This window comes from Spermophilus citellus (genome assembly GCF_964194105.1).
Source record: "Spermophilus citellus genome assembly, chromosome: 14".
In the NCBI taxonomy this organism is placed as follows: domain Eukaryota; kingdom Metazoa; phylum Chordata; class Mammalia; order Rodentia; family Sciuridae; genus Spermophilus; species Spermophilus citellus.
Genome location: NC_138194.1, coordinates 46,051,239 through 46,068,744, shown reverse-complemented (window position 1 = coordinate 46,068,744; position 17,506 = coordinate 46,051,239). Strand labels below are relative to the sequence as shown.

Sequence of the window (17,506 nt, the reverse complement as noted above, 5' to 3'; positions counted from 1 at the left end):
CGCCCCAGCTGACAGCTATCCCTTTGGTTGGGAATCTGTCAAAGCAACTCCCATTTCTGCTGTTTGTATGCTTTCCACAGTAAATGCAGGTGAGGCCAAATGTCACGGGGATTAATCCTGAATTTGTAAGCTGCACTGTCACAGTCCCATTTTCAAAATGAAACACATGGGCCTTTTATCATCTCTCTCACCATTCAGCATCTCTTTACCTTTTCCTTCCAATTTTAAAAATACATAGCTAATCATGTTTGCCAGAGTCTATTATTTTCTCCACATTTTTCTCTGTGTGTAATTAAGTTAAACATGAGCATTTAATGTTCCTTAATCTTGAGATAGATACTGGTGATTTTTTTGCAAATATAACTTTTGCACTTATCCTTTAAGGACATTATAAGAACTTAGTCATTTGTGTAATTGATTCAGTGTTATGTGGTTTACATTAAAATTCCATCAGCTGCAAGAGTCTGGACTATTTTAATTGTCTTTGCACCATACATTTACTTCCAGACCTAGATGGGTAGGTTCAGTAATACTATAAAATCAAATGACAGTAAAGCACAATTAAAGCCAACTCTGATGACATTTTGGACAAAGGGGTGACATATTTTAGGATATGTGTCGGACTCTCAGGGAAGTATACTTTACCACAGAAGATAAGGAGGGGTTGTAAAAGTAAATCTGCAATAGAATCACAAGGGGCTTCTCCCCAGAGGACCAGTGTGAAAGACATTTTGGACTTTAAAGAGGTAGGGGCAAAGGTTGGGAGTGCAGCTCAGTGGTAGACCTGGTGCTTAGCATGGGTGAGGTCCTGGATCTGATTCCAGGCATCAAGAATAAATGAACAAATGTAAAAAGCAGGGCTGAGTCTGCTGATGGGAAACATAATCATCTCTTGTGCTTCCTCATGGTGCTTCCTCCTTCCCGAAGTGTCCAGCACATAGCACCAAGGAAGAATTCAGAAACAAAGATGTCATCTTTTGCACATATTACATTTGCCCCTCTTCTTCATCCAAGCAATGCCCCTTGCTGGGCCAGGAACTCATACCACCATCTTTGATGGAGGAGTTAAAAGAAAGTAGTCAATTTTGAAAAGAGGGCACTTGGCTGAGGCTGGTGGTATGCACCTGTAATCCCAGTGATTTGGAAGGTTGAGACAGGAGGATGAAAAATTCAAGACCAGCCTGGGTAACCCTGTCTCAAAATAAAAAGGGTTGGGGATGTGGCTCACTTGTAGAGCATCACAAAAGACAGTGGGAAGGATGCTTACCAAATTTGGAAAGGAAATATGAATTATTTTTATTAATTTTTATGTATATATGACAGTGGAATGCATTACAATTCTTATTACACATATAAAGCACAATTTTTCATATCTCTGGTTGTATGCAAAGTATATTCACACCAATTCATGTCTTCATACATGTACTTTGGATAATAATGTCCATCACATTCCACCATCATTTCTAAACCAATACCTTCTCTCTTCCCCTCCCACCCTTTAGCCCTATCTAATAGATTTCATCTATTCCTCCCACATTCTCCCTCCCTATCCCACTATGAATCAGCCTTCTTATATCAGAGAAAACATTCGGCATTTGGTTTTGGGGGATTGGCTAACTTAGCATTATCTTCTTCAACTGCATCCATTTACCTGCAAATGCCATGATTTTATTCAATTGTATTGCTGAGTAATATGCCATCATATATGTATACCACATTTTTTTTTATCCATTCATCTACTGAAGGACATCTAGATTGGTTCCACAGTTTAGCTATTGTGAAATGTGCTGCCATAAACATTGATGTGGCTGTGTCCCTGTAGCATGCTGTTTTTAAGTCCTTTGGGTATAGACTGAGGAGAGGGATAGCTGGGTCAAATGGTGGTTTCATTCCCAATTTTCTAAGGAATCTCCATACTGCTTTCCATATTGCCTGCACCAATTTGCAGTCCCACCAGCAGTGTATGAGTGTGCCTTTTTCCCCACATCCTCACCAACACTTGTTGTTTGTCTTCATGATAGCTGCCATTTCTGACTGGAGTGAGATGAAATCTTAGTTTTGATTTGCATTTCTCTAACTGCTAGAGATGATGAACATTTTTTCATATATTCATTGATTGATTGTATATCCTCTTCTGAGAAGTGTCTGTTCAGGTCATTGACCCATTTATTGATTGGGTTATTTGGTTTTTTTTGTTTTTGGTTTTTTGGGGGGTGTTTTGGGTTTTTTGTTTGTTTGTTTGTTTTGTTTTGTTTTTTTGGTGCTTAGCTTTTTGAGTTCTTTATGTACCCTAGAGATTAGTGCTCTATCTGATTCGTGAGGCATAAAGATTTGCTCCCAAGATGCAGGCCCTCTATTCACCTCACAGGTTGTTTCTTTCGCTGAGAAGAAACTTTTTAGTTTGATTCCATCTCATTTATTGATTCTTGATTTTAATTCTTGTGCCAAAGGAGTCTTATTAAGGAAGTTGGGGCCTAATCCCACATGATGGAGATTAGGGTCTACTTTTTTTTTCTATTAGTCACAAGGTCTCTGGTTTTATTCCTAGGGCCTTGATCCACATTGAGGTAAGTTTAGCTCATGGTGAGAGATAGGGGTTTAATTTCATTTTGTTGCATATGGATTTCCAGTTTTCCCAGCACCATTTGTTAAAGAGGCTATCTTTTCTCCAATGTATGTTTTTGGCACCTTTGTCTAATATAAGATAATTGTAATTTTGTGGGTTAGTATCTGTGTCTTCTATTCTGTACCATTGGTCTACCAGTCTCATTTGGTGTCAATATCATGCAGTTTTTGTTACTATTGCTCTGTAGTGTAGCTTAAGGTCTGATATAGTGATGCCACCTGCTTCACTCTTCCTGCTAAGGATTGCTTTAGCTATTCTTGGTGTCTTATTTTTCCAGATGAATTTCATGATTGCTTTTTCTATTTCTATGAGAAATGCCATTGGGATTTTGACCGGAATTGTATTAAATCTATATAGTGTTTTTGGTAATATGGTCAGTTTGATAATATTAATTCTGCTTATCCAAGAGCAAGGTAGATCTTTCCATCTTCTGAGGTCTTCTTTGATTTCTTTCTTTAGGGTTCTGTAATTTTCATTGTATAGATCTTTCAACTCTTTTGTTGATTCCCAAGTTTTGTTTTGTTTCTGAAGCTATTATAAATGGGGTAGTTTTCCTCATTTCCCTTTCTGAGGATTTGTCATTGATATACAGAAATGCATTTGATTTATGGGTGTTGATTTTATGTCCTGCTACTTTGCTGAATTCATTTATTAGTTCTAGAAGTTTTATGGTGAAACTTTTAAGGTCTTCTAGGTATAGGATCATATCATCAGCAAATAGTGCCAATTTGAGTTCTTCTTTTCCTATCTGTATCCCTTTAATTTCTTTCATCTGTCTAATTGCTCTGGCCAGTATTTCAAGGACTATGTTAAATAGAAGTGGTGAAAGAGGGCATCTTTGTCCTGTTCCAGTTTTTAGAGCCTTAATTTTTTTGCCTATTTAGAATTATGTTGGCCTGGGGCTTACCATAGATAGCCTTTATGATGTGAGATATGTTCCTGTTACCCCTAATTTTTCTAGCGTTTTGAATAAGAAGGGGTGCTGTATTTTGTCACATGCTTTTTTCTGGGTCTATTGAGATGATCATATGATTCTTATCTTTAAGTCTATTGATGTGACGAATTACATTTATTGCTTTCCCTATGTTGAACCAACCTTGCATCCCTGGGATGAACCCCACTTGATTGTGGTGTAGGATCTTTTTGATATGTTTTTGTATTCAATTTTCCGGAATTTTATTGAGAATTTTTGCATCTATGTTCATTAGAGATATTGGTCTGAAGTTTTTTGGTTTTTTTTTTTTTTTTTTATGTGTCTTTGCCTGCTTTTGGAACCAGAGTGATATTGGCCTCGTAGAAAGAGTTTGGAAGTGCTTCCTCTTTTTCTATTTTCTGAAATAAATTGAAGAGTTTTGGTATTAGTTCTTCTTTAAAGGTGTTGTAGAACCTGGCTGTGTATCCATCCAGACCTGGGCTTTTCTTGGTTGGTAGGCTTCTGATGGCGTCTTCTATTTCATTGCTTGAAATTGATCTGTTTAAATTGTGTATATCATCCTGATTCAATTTGGGCAAATCATATGACTCTAGAAATTTGTCAATGCCTTTGGTATTTTCAGAGTTTTCAAAATAATTTCTGATTATCTTCTGTATTTCTGTAGTGTCTATTGTGATACTTCCTTTTTTATCACGAATGTTAGTAATTTGAGTTTTCTCTCCTCTTTATTAGCATGGCTAAGGGTCTGTCAATTTTATTTATTTTTTCTAAGAACCAACTTTTTGTTCTGTCAATTTTTTCAATTGTTTCTTTTGTTTCAATTTCATTGATTTCAGCTCTGATTTTAATTATTTACAGCCTTCTACTGCTTTTGGTGTTGATTTTTTCCTTCTTTTTCTAGGGTTTTGAGATGTAATGTTAAGTCATTTATTTGTTGACTTTTTCTTTTATAAAGAATGAACTCCATGCAATGAACTTTTCTCTTAGAACTGCTTTCATAGTGTCCCAGAGATTTCTATAGGTTGTATCTGTGCTCTCATTCACCTCTAAAAATTTTTTAATCTGCTCCTCGATGTCTTCTGCAACCCATTGTTCATTCAGTAGCATATTATTTAGTCTCCAGGTGTTGGAGTAGCTTTTTTTTCTTATTTTATCATTGATTTCTAATTTCATTCCATTATGATCTGGTAGAATGCAAGGTAGTATCTCTACTTCAAATTTGGTATCTTCAAATTTTGAAAGGAAATCTCAATTATTGACAAGTGATGTTAACAGGACTGGGAAACTTAAATCCCAAAGGGTGGGAAATTTTCCACTAAAGGACAGAAATTGTGTTAATGCAGTCGTTTGGGACCTTGGTGCACCCTACGTTTGTGCGTTCTCAGGAAATCTCATCCTGACTTTAAAATGTTACATTATATGTTGCATTATATTTTACCTTAAAGGCTATACAGGACTTACATGACTTTGAGGTTTTTTTAGCTGCTAAGGCTGTTACCACATGAGTAAAATGGGGATAACAACAGCTACTTCCTAAGGTTTTGATGGGCCTTTAAATCTTGGAAAATACCTGGCATAACAAATAGCAATTTAATACAATAACTTATTACACAGACCACCATGGAAAGAAGAGTTAAGCATATTAAGTGTGCAACATGTATTTTTAATAAATAAGGATAATTGTTCTTCAGCCCTCTATAAATCTTCTGCTGGTTTGGAGTGAGGGGTAGGGTTGGAGGCAGGAAGAAGGATGAACCTTCCTCCAGGGCTCTGGAGTTGGCAAGAGCTGGTCAGTGATCTCGCAGCAAGTAAGAGAGGATGGCTTCCCCACCATAGACTTGAGAGATGGTTTGTCAGCTCCTGCTCATTTACAAAGGTGGCCAACCACATTGTGTGTGACCTTGACCTCATATCATGGTAATGGAAAGCAGCTGGGAGGAGTGGTGGCCAAAGTGTGCACAGGACTAGGTCGTGGGGTGAGGCAGAGACCTATGGTGCCTAAGAGGAGGGTGCTGCCTTGGAGAACTGTCCCAGGTCCCCCAAGCTGCCCCTGTCAGGACCACAGGCATCCTTAAGTGCTGTCAGCCTGTACCATCTTTTGATGCACTCTGCTTCTTTATAACTTATTCCTGGCAAAAATGCACTTTTTAAAAACTGAACATTTTTCTATTCATAGAAAATAACATGATTGTTACAAACATCATGAAGTATATAAAGTAAATCAAAATCCTGAGGCTAAAAATCCTGAGGCTGCAGCCTCAAAGACAACTGCCTTGTCTTGACTTGGACACCTGCAGAACATCTGTTTGTCACAGCTGTGAATGGACAACCTGGAAAGGATTTGTACAGCACATCCTAAACTACAGGAGTTGTCCCAACTAGAAAGTTTTTGGTTTGGGGGATTTTTTGAATATTTATTTTGTAGTTTTAGGTGGACACAATATCTTCATGCATGCTAGGTGAGCGCTGTCCCCCTGAGCCACAACCTCAGCACCCAACTAGCAAGTTTTAATGATACTTTGATGACAGATCATTACCAATATGTTATCTGCAGGGTTTGTCTTACAATATTGATACATTATTACATTTTCAAATACAAGAGTCACTTCTTTATATAAGAATGTGCTTTCTGTGTTTTAACTGTACAGTGCTAATTTGGATAAATAGGTTAATTATGGTGTTCCTCTACCAACATGAATTTCACCTCTATGTTCTGCAGGTACAGAAGAATAATACAATTATTAGGGAAGTCAGAGTTGATTGATTTTTATGGCTATCAAAATAGGACAATTAACAGAATGTATTGTCCTAAAAGTACCCTTTCAGTAATAAACAGTATCTTTCCCTAGAAAATGAAATGTGTTCATGCTTAGTCAAAGCCTTGTAAACGGATTTAAAGGGGAAAAAGTTAATCTCCTTTAGCCAAAAAAAATATATATATAGAGAGAGAAACCTGATATACAAGACTTTACATCTTATTTTTCTTTTTTTCTTTTTTCCCAGGCCCCGATTACATCAAACAGAGATTGCAGGAAGGTGTAGATGCTAAAGAAAACCCAGAAGAAAAGGTACCAGAAAAGCCACCTACCCCAAAGGAATCTCCTCATTTTTATCGCAAAGGCACGACACCCCCGAGGTCTCCTGAGGCAAGTCCCAAACAGAGCCACTCTCCCCAACCTCCCTCCCCAAAGTCCATGAAGAAGCAAAACCCCAGCTCCGGGGCCAGACTCAATCAAGATAAAAGGAGTATGGCTGAGGAGCAGGTGACAACTGTCGTCAATAAGCCCTTGATGTCAAAGGCTCCCTCAAAGGAGGTCGGAGCCATGGTGTCCCAGTCCAAGTACTCTGGCCGCCACCACATCCCCACCCCCAGTAATGGGGAGCTGCATTCTCAGTATCACGGCTACTATGTGAAACTGAATGCCCCCCAGCACCCTCCAGAACACATGGGGGACGATGATGAAGCGAGCCAGTCTTCCTCAGCACTGGTGCACAAGCCATCGCCTAACAAGTGGAGTCCCCCCAAACCTGTGACAAAACCAGTTGCCAAAGAAAGCAAAGCTGAGCCAAAAGCTAAGAAGTCTGAACTTGCTATACCAAAGAATCCAGCAAGCAACGATTCGTGCCCTTTGGAAAAAGAAGCCAATTCAGTAAGTCTCACCACAAGTATTTTCTTTTCCTTCCTCCCCTTTGGTTCTTTCGGGGAGCCACAGAGGGTGGTGCGCATCTCGATAACTGCCTGGGCTCACAGAGGTCCTAGGGTCACGGGGTTATTTAGAGTTTAACACCTTGGTAGCTTGAGTTAGCAAGAGCTCTCCAGGCAGGTGTTCCGGGGGCACATTCCGTTGCCTACCTTAGACATTAACTCAGGCGAGACCTGACCAACCCAGGACCACCTCACATTCTAGCAAGCCTCTGTCTGCTCTTCTTGGTGATCTTCATAGTGGCTTGTGCTCTGACTGCTAGAAAGGAAACATGCCTTTCCTTCCCAGAGCTCTAGGAGGGAGTTCTGAACCCTCCCTGACCCTCCTACTGTGGCCATCATCTTTACACAAAAAGAACATCTCTTCTAGCATTGTGAATTCTTCTCATATAGGTTTAGCTTGGAGTTTACTTAATGAGCCTGGCTTTGCAGCGAGAACATTTTTCTTCCCCAAAAGAGAAATTTTTTAGTAGTTGAAGAGGAGGATGACTTTTGGTCTTCTAATTTCAGAATGTAAATGCTCTGGCAATTTCAGTTTTCTGGTAGATCCTAGTTATTATCAATGAATCTTGAACATTTATTTATTATTTGGCCAGAATGTTCTGTATTAATGAAAAAATGCCTATGTGCTTCTTCATGTCAGATTTATTTGTTGGATAATATGTGGAATTAGTATGTTGTCAGATTCTGTAGAATTCCTATTAACCTGAAGCTAAATAATTATTGATTAAAAAAAATGACCTGGTGACCTGTTCACATGCCTTTGACACTGAGGCAGTGGGTGTTAAATGTAGCTAGGGAATAAGCCACAGCTCACCTGATATGTACTAGTTGTGTCAGAGACATGTGCATACTGATGTAGACTAGTGTTTTGGCCAACAAGGTTATAACATTGGTATCTCAGTTTGGGCTGCTCCATTTACTCATAGGATTAAACTATCACAATTCATCTTTTGAATTAATTTATCCTTGAAATTTCTCATGTCTCTTTTGCTAATGTCTGTAAAACACTAGCTCTCTTTGTCCCCAGGTTCTCAACTTTTAAATTAGCTAAATGTGAATTAATCGGATTAGCTGGATTACCCAAAAGTTAACCTCTGTGGAGCTAAATGATTTTCAGAATAGGCTGATATTATGAGATTCTGGCTGTTCAGCAAGCGTTCATTTCTTAAAATGTTTAACATTGATTTGTCAGTATCCTGATATTAAGTTAATATTATCAGTGCTGAATTTGTTAAATGTAATAATGATTTCTCTTATGTGTATCCATGAGATAGAAAAAGGAGACAGACTGTCTATTTCTAGATAGATCAGTATTCTCTGATTTATAAGGGGGAAATTCAAACAGGCCTTCAAGCTTATACTTTTATATATCTAGTAGTATGTTTGGTGGACTTCCATAACTCTACAGGGGAAACATATGCTCCAGTGTCCTGCTCATTAGACTGTGGTTTAAAAAAAAAAAAACAAAGGCCCTGTTGACTTTCCTAGTTTTAACCTGCAAGCATCTTCTGTGAAGCAGTACTGTAGATATGTTTGGTGACTTCACAGCCTCCTGATTTAGAGAAAGCATCTTTTCTGCTTATATGAGGAATCATGGTTCTTGGATTTGGCCAGGCATCTTCTGCCTGCAGGGGTCAGTCTTGAGGGTTCCTGTTCACAGCCCAGGGAGAGAGAGGGCCCAGCAGCTCTGCAGCCTCCCAGGCTTCAGGCTGCCCCTATGTGTGAAGGTGACAGGGTCACTCGGCACCTTTGTGTGAAAATGTTGTCTTCTTCATGATGACAGAAAGCTGCCTTTCACAGTCCTGACAACCTTCTCCAGGATTTAGGAAGTGAGCCATCATTACAATGGTAGTCTGTGAGGGGCCTTTAAACCGTAGAAGACTCCATACAATTCTTAGATGAAGGCATTGTATAAGTGGGAAGTTTACAAAATCACAATTTAAAATTCATAGAAACATTCACACTAAATCCAACATTTGAGGGAAACCCAGAACAAATCAGTTAATGTTCTTTGGGTAGGCATTGAGAGATTCAGTTTGTGTCAGAATCTCCATCTGTAAGGTGGATGACTATTTTAGTCAGCTTTGGTCACTGTGACCAAAAGACCTGATAAGAACAATTAGAAGAGGATAAGTTTATTTGAGGTTTATAGTTTCAGAGGTCTCAGTCTGTAAATGGCTGACTTCATAGCTGTGGGCCCAAGATGAGGCAGAACATCATGGCAAAAGAGTTTAGAGGAGGAAAGCATCTCAGGACATGGCACCAGGAAGCAAAGAGAGCTCCATTCACTAGGGACAAAATATCAATCAACCCCAAAGCACATTCCCAGTGACCCACCTCCTCCAGCCACTCCTCAACTGCCTACAAGTACCACCCATATAAGTTAATCCAGGTTAGAGCTTTCATAACCCAATCATTTCACCTCTAAACTTTCTTGCATTTTCCCACATGTGAGGTTTTGAAGGACACCTCATATCTAAACCATGATGATGGCCAACCTGAATCTGAGATTCTATAGTCAATCAGCTTACCTGATTGAGGTAATACTGACTAGTAGCTAAGAGCACAGATTTGAAACACCTGGGTTCATAGCTCTGCTCTCCAGCTGTGTAACTCTGGGCAAGTTTACTAACTATTCTGCCTTAGTTTCCTCATACGTTCGTTCCTATCTCAACATTAAAGAATTAAAGTGTTAGAGATAACACAAAGTTCTTAGTACCGTGCTGAGCACATGCTCAGAAAGCATTGCCTATTATTATGTTTCATTTCTAGTGTACTAGTTGAAGCGTAAATAGTTCCTAGATATTCTAACAGATTTGATCCATCTTCAGGATCACCCTGGATATTGATCTCCTAGAAACACAGAAAACCTTCTAGGACACAGACTAACACTTAGAGCAAATTAACAACTTGATCATGAAGTAGGAGAAGGGAGGCTCAGCAGCCTTAGGAAACTTGTGATGGATACAGGCATGGTTACCTGTGGGCTCATGTCCAGGAGCGTGCATCCTACGTGATGTGGATATTCATAGAGGGTTTTGGAACATGGAAACTCTGGTAAGAGCCAGAACAACTGTCTTTAGAGCCTTATTATAAGGCAACAAGTGAAGAGTCCTCCAATCAGGAATCTCCACCCATCCTGAAAGCTGACTGCACTTTTTTTCTCAGCCATTACTATGGTCAGCTTCCACATTTGTTTTGAGATTTACCTGATCTTTCTTTTGAATTTATGCAAAACTTAAAGCATCCCTTCCGGTTAAGTTTGAATCTCACCAAAAAAAAAAAAAAATGTAAATTCATGTAATTGAATTTTCCTATTAATACTAAATTAAACTTTTCTCTTTGCATATGATTTTAGTTAGGGAAGTTTTTACATTTGATATAAATAAACTCTATTTCCAGCAGAAAATTTCTCACAATTTTAAATGTGAATGATTATCTCTTAATGAAAAGAAAATTTCCATTCATTAAGGTACAATTTCTTTCCATATTTTGACCCCCACTTTTGCTTGTTTAACGGCCTTCTAATATGGAAGTTTGCCTGTTGCTGTAGTTTCCATTACACCTGTCCAATCGGTCTTGAAAAGCAAGACTTTTTTTTTTTTCCATTTTGCTATTTTAAGCTACAACTGGCCCGCACAATCATATTTATGGGACTTCACCTTAAAGCTTTTCACCCCATGGCCTGCCTGGGTATCTGAAGAACACCGAGGTCGCGGCTTGATATCTAAAATAGTGTCCCAGATTTTCATTTTTCACCTGGTGTTGGTTTGAGCCTCTCATAACTGGATTACTCTCATCTTCACTGAGTCATCTTTAAAAATAGTTTTATAAATGGAGCTACACTGATAGAATATATACGTATGTGTGTGTTAGAATATGTCCAGGATAAATATATATGTGTTCAGAAAAATGCATATTTATTTATTTTTCATTCTGGATAAGGCATTTATACAGGCATTTATTCATTATTCAAGGAATCCAGATTATCAATATAATGAGATGTGAGCCAAAACTTGAAGATGAAAACTAAATTCACCCCAAGACATTATCCAAACCCAGAATACCAACCCATGCACAAGGGACTGGTAAATTCACAGAACTTTGGAAGGATTTATAGGATGAACAGTAAAGATTCAGGCTATCATAACTTTTTGGGGGGAGGGGTGCTGAGGATCAAATCTGGGCCTCATGCATGCTAGACAAGTGCTCTACCAACGATGCACATCCACAGCCCCATATCCACAGCCCCTACCATAAGCTTTTAAAGTTGGCTTTACTAAAGGTACCTTCTTGGTTGATTCCCCTTTTCCTGGGTCCCCTTAGGATACTGACTCTGCATTATATATTGTCCAGATCCAGTTCAGATCCACTTTCCCTCATTTTTCATATCACTAAGTTATCTTTGAGAATTACTAATTAAATGCATTGGCCCAAAAGAGTTGAAATAATACCACTCATGAATCAAATCAAATCAAAGTATATAGCAGTAATGGCATTTCCTTAATTTCTGCACTCAGTTATGAATGTTGAAAGATCATCATGATTATTTTCAGAGTTATAGGAATTTCCTACATTATTTCTGCATTTCTTAGCCCTGAAAAATTGTGTGAAATGTTGTGCAGGTTAGTACTCTCCTATGAATTTGGAATATAACTCTTCCAAAAGAGCAGTTGGTCCTTAGCAAGATTTGGTGCTTATTTGATACTATGGAAATTACAGGACATAGATGAAAATGTGATATTAAAGAATTTGATGGGAAATTGCTTTTAAACTAAGGCCCAGGGCTTTAACAAGGATGTAGAGAAAAGAGCCTAGAGCTGCAAGTGGACAGGATAAGGTTTAGGTCTACCTGTGTAATTTGTTCAAAGGGGCTGAGGAACTTTGGGCAAGACATCTACCCTCTTGAAGCTCTGTAAAATGGAACTAATAATCTCGTATGAAGAATAAACAACAAATAATCTACTTAGAAATGTTTAGCCCTCTGCCTGGCATTATGAAAACCTATTTTCCTCCCATTACTTGGGGCTTAAGAACCGGGGGTCTTCTTTTCCTTGATACTCCCTCTCTCAAGGGCACCTTGTTTTATTCCCCCTCCCGTTTTACTCATTACTCAGGTGTCCTTTGATCAGTACCTGAATCTGTTTTGAAGATGCTGGGTCTCATTAAATACGGGTTGCCCCAGTGAATTGGGCGCCCCCACAGCTCATGAACTGCATACAGTGGGGAACAAGATGAGGCCCCCATAAAGCTCAGGGTCCAGGTGAGAACATGCAGTGCAACAACAGATGACAATAAATGTGCCAACAGAACAGGGAAAGAACAGAGCACCCTGACCTCTACCAGGGAGATGTGTCCCAGGGCAGGAGGAGAGCTCCTTCAGGAAGTGACGTATGACCCAAGGCCCAGAGAGAGAGGGCTCCACAGTGGCAGTTCCAGTCTTCCTTACGCTGCCACTAGAAGGACATTTGAGGCCTCAACAACATTATTTCAATCTTGTCTTGTTTGATATCCAAATAGAGTATCAATGTTTCCTTATCTGTAAAATAAGAACAGTAAAGTTCCCTGTCTTACCTACCTCTTAAGACCAGTTTGGAACACTTCAATGCTATTTAGGAATTAGATGCTCTTTTAATAGTAAACACCAAGATTGCATCTTTCTGATGAAGGTAGCCTCTCCGAGGGCCAGTCCTGAGCACATAGGCCCTGAGAGGCCTATTTGTTTGAAGTTAACAAAATCTGAGAGCCTCAGAGTATCTGGTACTCCAGTCATCAAAACAGGATTCTGCATTCTGTTAAATATAACTTTATTTCTGTAATGGTGTAGTTGTGATTAGAGGAGTAAAAAGTTAGACCTAGAGGAATAACTTCTGAAAGTATTCCATTTCCCACTTAACCATTTTTACGTACTAAAGAAGGTAGGATCCCAAAAGGGGACCAAGAAAAAATAGGAATTAAAGAATCTCATTTTGAGTTTTTCCTGATTTTTTTTTCTTGGCGGCTTCATTGTCCTCAAATTTTTACTCTCATTTTCTACCTGCCTTGAGGACACACTCTTCCTCATCTGAATGGATCTAACCACAACCGCTAAGGCCCACCAGCCTGCAGCCCCCATGTGGCAAACTGTCTCAATCTAGAGTGGGGTGCACTATCTTGAGGTGAATAGAGCAGGTTATTATCAAAAACATTTTTAACCTAATTCAAGACTGGATTCCATTTTTTAAAAAAATATATATTTTCTTAGTTATCAATGGACTTTATTTTATTTATTTATATGTGGTGCTGAGAATCGAACCCAGTGCCTCACACATGCTAAGCAAGTGCTCTACCACTGAGCCACAACTTCAGCCCATTTTTTTATTGGTTCATATTAGCTATACCTAAATTAGAGTTCACTATGACATAATTATAAATGCATGATATATAATTTGCTCCAAGTCAGTCCCTAGTACTTCCCTCCCTTTCCTCCCTCCTCCTCTATTGATCTATCTGCTGTTTACTATTTTTTTTTTTTATTTTAGTAAGACTGGGTTCATTTTTAAGTGAAAGTTCAACAACAGCTCCATCTAAACATAACCCTTGCTATTTTTATTTCACACCTTTAGGAGCTGCATTCCTCATTCATGCCTTAGTTTCTGCAGCCATGTTTGTTTTCTTATACTTTTGGTAGTTGGTTTTGGCAATATGTTACCGATATTAACATGGAAACATCATGCTTGTTTTGTTCTGTTTCACTTCCAGGGCCCTAATTCAGTCATGATTGTCCTTGTCATGCTGTTGAATATCGGGTTGGCCATTCTTTTTGTTCACTTTCTAACTTGATTGGAATTAGGAAAGGTAAGAATAGCCTTAATTTCTCTACCAAATTACAGTAAATAACATTCTATTCTCGTATTCAAATTTGCACTTTTTTTTTTAAACAATGACATATTGTCCTTCACTTTATTTTGGCTGTGCCTGAATGTGATTCAACATAGTTACTTAATGCTGTAACTGTTTTGACCCTTCAGTGAAGTCATGACAACTAGTGGTGTTAGCCCACAGTCCTCTGCCGTGGTGTCGTCAGCCCTTTAAATGGCACACCCCAGTCAGACTCAGACACAGGCAAGGAGGCTTGGAATTAGGATGGGATCGCGAGAGAGAGATGACACTTGGAAAAATTCAGCCAGAGGACCTGTTCAGTTCCCCCTGGGAATGCTTTGTGGCTTTGGGGTCCTCTGGGAGCTGAAGCACACAGCCATGTTGGAGAACAAAACTTAATAATAATTCTTTTTTAAAATCTGCTGAAGCAGCCCCATCCGGCGAAGTTCTTGGCATTGGCTACTCCATCTGTCCTAGCACAGTGTGACTAAACTGGAAATGTATGGAGCTGCATTTTTTTTTTTTTTTGATGGAAGTCAACAGCTGCCTTACTATTTTACCATCTGACGTTTTTAGTAGGGAGCTGGGGAAATGACTGCCCGAGGAATGCGGTCGGAGGATTGTGTTGCTGTGGACGAGGTTCCAACATTCACTCCTATCTCATTAGAAGAAATAGGTAGCAGCATCACTCACCAGTCTTATGCCGTGACCTGCTGCTTTAACATCTCCTGGAATGTTCCGGGAGAGAACGTTTCGTTTGCTTGCACGACTCTGCTCATTTTTGCTGTTTATTTAAATACCATGTACAGTCACCTGCCACCTGCGGTCCTGGCTGGAGGAAACGCACATGTTGCATCTCAAGGAAAAGAAACAACAAAAACGCTAGTGGAAAATGTGTTTATTTTGATAGCAATACATCATTTTTTTATGTCGTTTATTCTTAAGCCTATAAAAGTTTATTTATCTTTAAAACTTAATCTGAAGGCATTATACCTTCCAAAGAAATAATTTAAATATTTTTAACATGACCGAGATGAATTATTTATGCACTTAGGAGGTGCTAAATTTTAAAAGCTGAAAGACAACAGAATTCTAAAGTATAGTCAAAATGTTGCATGGATTGCAGTAATCAGTGTTTAAAGGATTCAGTTTCATTGCTGACGTACTTTACAACCAAATAAAATCTTGTCAGTGGCTATGTTAATTCCCATGAAAGTTAAGCAAGATGCTATTAATAACTACTCTTCTCTTTTTATTTTCTTTCCAACTTAAATTTTTGTTGAATACATTCAGGTAGAGCATAAAACCTTGTTAAAAATCACTGCTTCTCAATCTTCTGCCTTTCGTGTTTTTCAAAAGTCTTTTTGTAACTTAATTTCAAATTTTAAAGACTTAGATATTTTTATTTTAAATATTTGTCCTTTGTTATTCTGACACAGATTTTTTTTTGCTGTTTTATAATTTCTCCTTTATTACTCAGAAGCATGCTTAGAGAATCTGCATAGTCTTTATAAAAGTAATTATTAAAAAATAAATCAGGGGAGGAAAGGTATGTTAAATCTCTTAAACATGACTCTGTGGAGGGGGAGCACTTCCTAAAGACGTTCATGATTTGTGCCTGGTTTAATCGGATTCTTTTTACATTACTAGCTACCTTCTCAGTGCAGAAGAGACAGTTCACGTAGTTCCCACGGTAGCACAGGTGTGGGCTGCATGCTTTGTCACCTGCAGGGTAGTAACCCAGTGGTGTTTTTTGCAGAAGTACAATATGTTGAGAATCCTGGGTGTGACCAATATGGAATAAAGAAGGCGGCAGAAAGAGAGCAAATGAAAAATTACAACTTGTATATTTATTTTTTACATTTTTGCTTTGACTTTTTCGATTTAGGAAGTACGTTTTTACCCAAGAACAAACGTTTAAGTTCCTGTGTCGGTCTCAGCACTCACTGCTCCTCCTAACCCTTTAGCTCCTTATGCTGGGGAAAGCTGATTTTTTTTTAAGAAAATAAAATATTTAATCTTATTAAGTGTTTATTTAAAATATGTAATGCTTTGGAGATAATGGGTAACAGATAACTAAAGGATATGTTTATAAAGTGAGCATGTTTGTTCCATTTATAAATATATGTATGATTTATAAGCTTTTTTAAAACAAAGCTCAAATTGTTGGTATTTTTCTAAAATGTGCCCAGCTGTATTTTACATGAAGGCTCTTTCTAATGGGTTGTTATACTGTACTCTACATTTTGGACAGCACATGAAGTCTGCCAATGTACTTAATAAAACATGACTTTGTTTATTTAAAGTTTCTTGCTGTGAAAAAGAACTCCCTACCTGTGAGTTCCTTTATTTATAATCCTTGAAACCAAAATGTATAATGTACAGTTTTCACAACTGTATCAGCTCTAATAAAAAGAAATCGGTTATTAATAAAGTTTGGAGGTGTGTTTCTTTGTGAGTAAATTACTGTCTTTTGTGGACTTTTTTTTTGTGGTGGTGTGAGATCTGCTGAGAAACTAATAATAGAAATGAAAAAAAGAAGCCACATGGCAAAAGGTAGTTATATTATTCCACTACTTCTTTTATGTTGGGCCTTTCAAATAATTTTGCAAAATAAGATTCATTGCTTAATGCCTTCAGTAATTGGATTAGTGCCTTACCCAGGGTTTTAAGACTGCTCTTATTTTTAAGGAAAACTCAAAGTTGAAGTAAATCTCCCTCCTGCATGGTTTTCTTTTCACTTAATTAAAGTTTCTTTGACCACTGTGCTCCAAATAAATTAATACGTTGCTATGGCCCCCACTGCTTAAACACACTCTGGGAGGTTAGGCACAATGGGAAGTTGAATCAACTTGCTGCCACCAGAACTTTCAGCCTCGGTTCCCTTCGAAGCCATCCTAGGTGCAAGCTTCCTGTGTGGCATAAAACTGCCTCCCAGGGAGCTGTCATGGTGCCTTAGAATTCCTGAGGCTGTCACTCCTGTGGAGGCTAAGATACTAGAGACCCCCCTATAAATAATGCAGTTATTACCTCCAGGTGTGAGCAGGTTTATCAACTTAAACAGTCTCCTAGCAAATCCTAAAGCAAGAGGGCACAACACAGGCTTCTGAAGTAGGCCGGGAAAGCACAGGGTGCTAGAGTATCGATTCCAGATTCAAGTCCAAACCACACGTTCTGAGGGCCGAAGCCAAAGCTGGGGAGAAGTCTGTGTGGTTGGGAAATCTGGAAACTGTTCTACATGCCCTTTTCATGCAATAACTATTTCTCAAGAGTCGTGGCAGGCAGGCTCCCCAGGCACTGAGTGCCATTTGTAGTCTTCCCCTGCTTTGGAAAGTTGTGGAGCCAGGTCTTTCCAACTCAGTAGGTGGCTGCAGACGTG

At 38.7% G+C, this 17,506-nt stretch overlaps 1 protein-coding gene across 5 annotated transcripts in view; it reads left to right on the top strand.

Moving 5' to 3' along the window:
* Positions 1–16,561, top strand: part of JPH1 (junctophilin 1) — a 79,946-nt gene extending 63,385 nt beyond the window's left edge. The window contains exons 4-6 of one of the 5 annotated variants that reach the window (XM_081266549.1): positions 6,564–7,210; positions 14,008–14,103; positions 15,887–16,561. In XM_081266549.1, coding sequence (XP_081122675.1) covers positions 6,564–7,210; positions 14,008–14,088 — 728 coding nt within the window. In that variant the 3' untranslated portion in view covers positions 14,089–14,103; positions 15,887–16,561. Of the gene's footprint in view, positions 1–6,563; positions 7,211–14,007; positions 14,104–14,276 lie in introns of all 5 variants that reach the window. The other 4 variants (XM_081266548.1, XM_081266546.1, XM_081266547.1 and 1 more) reach the window with 4 other exon arrangements.
* Positions 16,562–17,506: the final 945 nt, after the last annotated feature.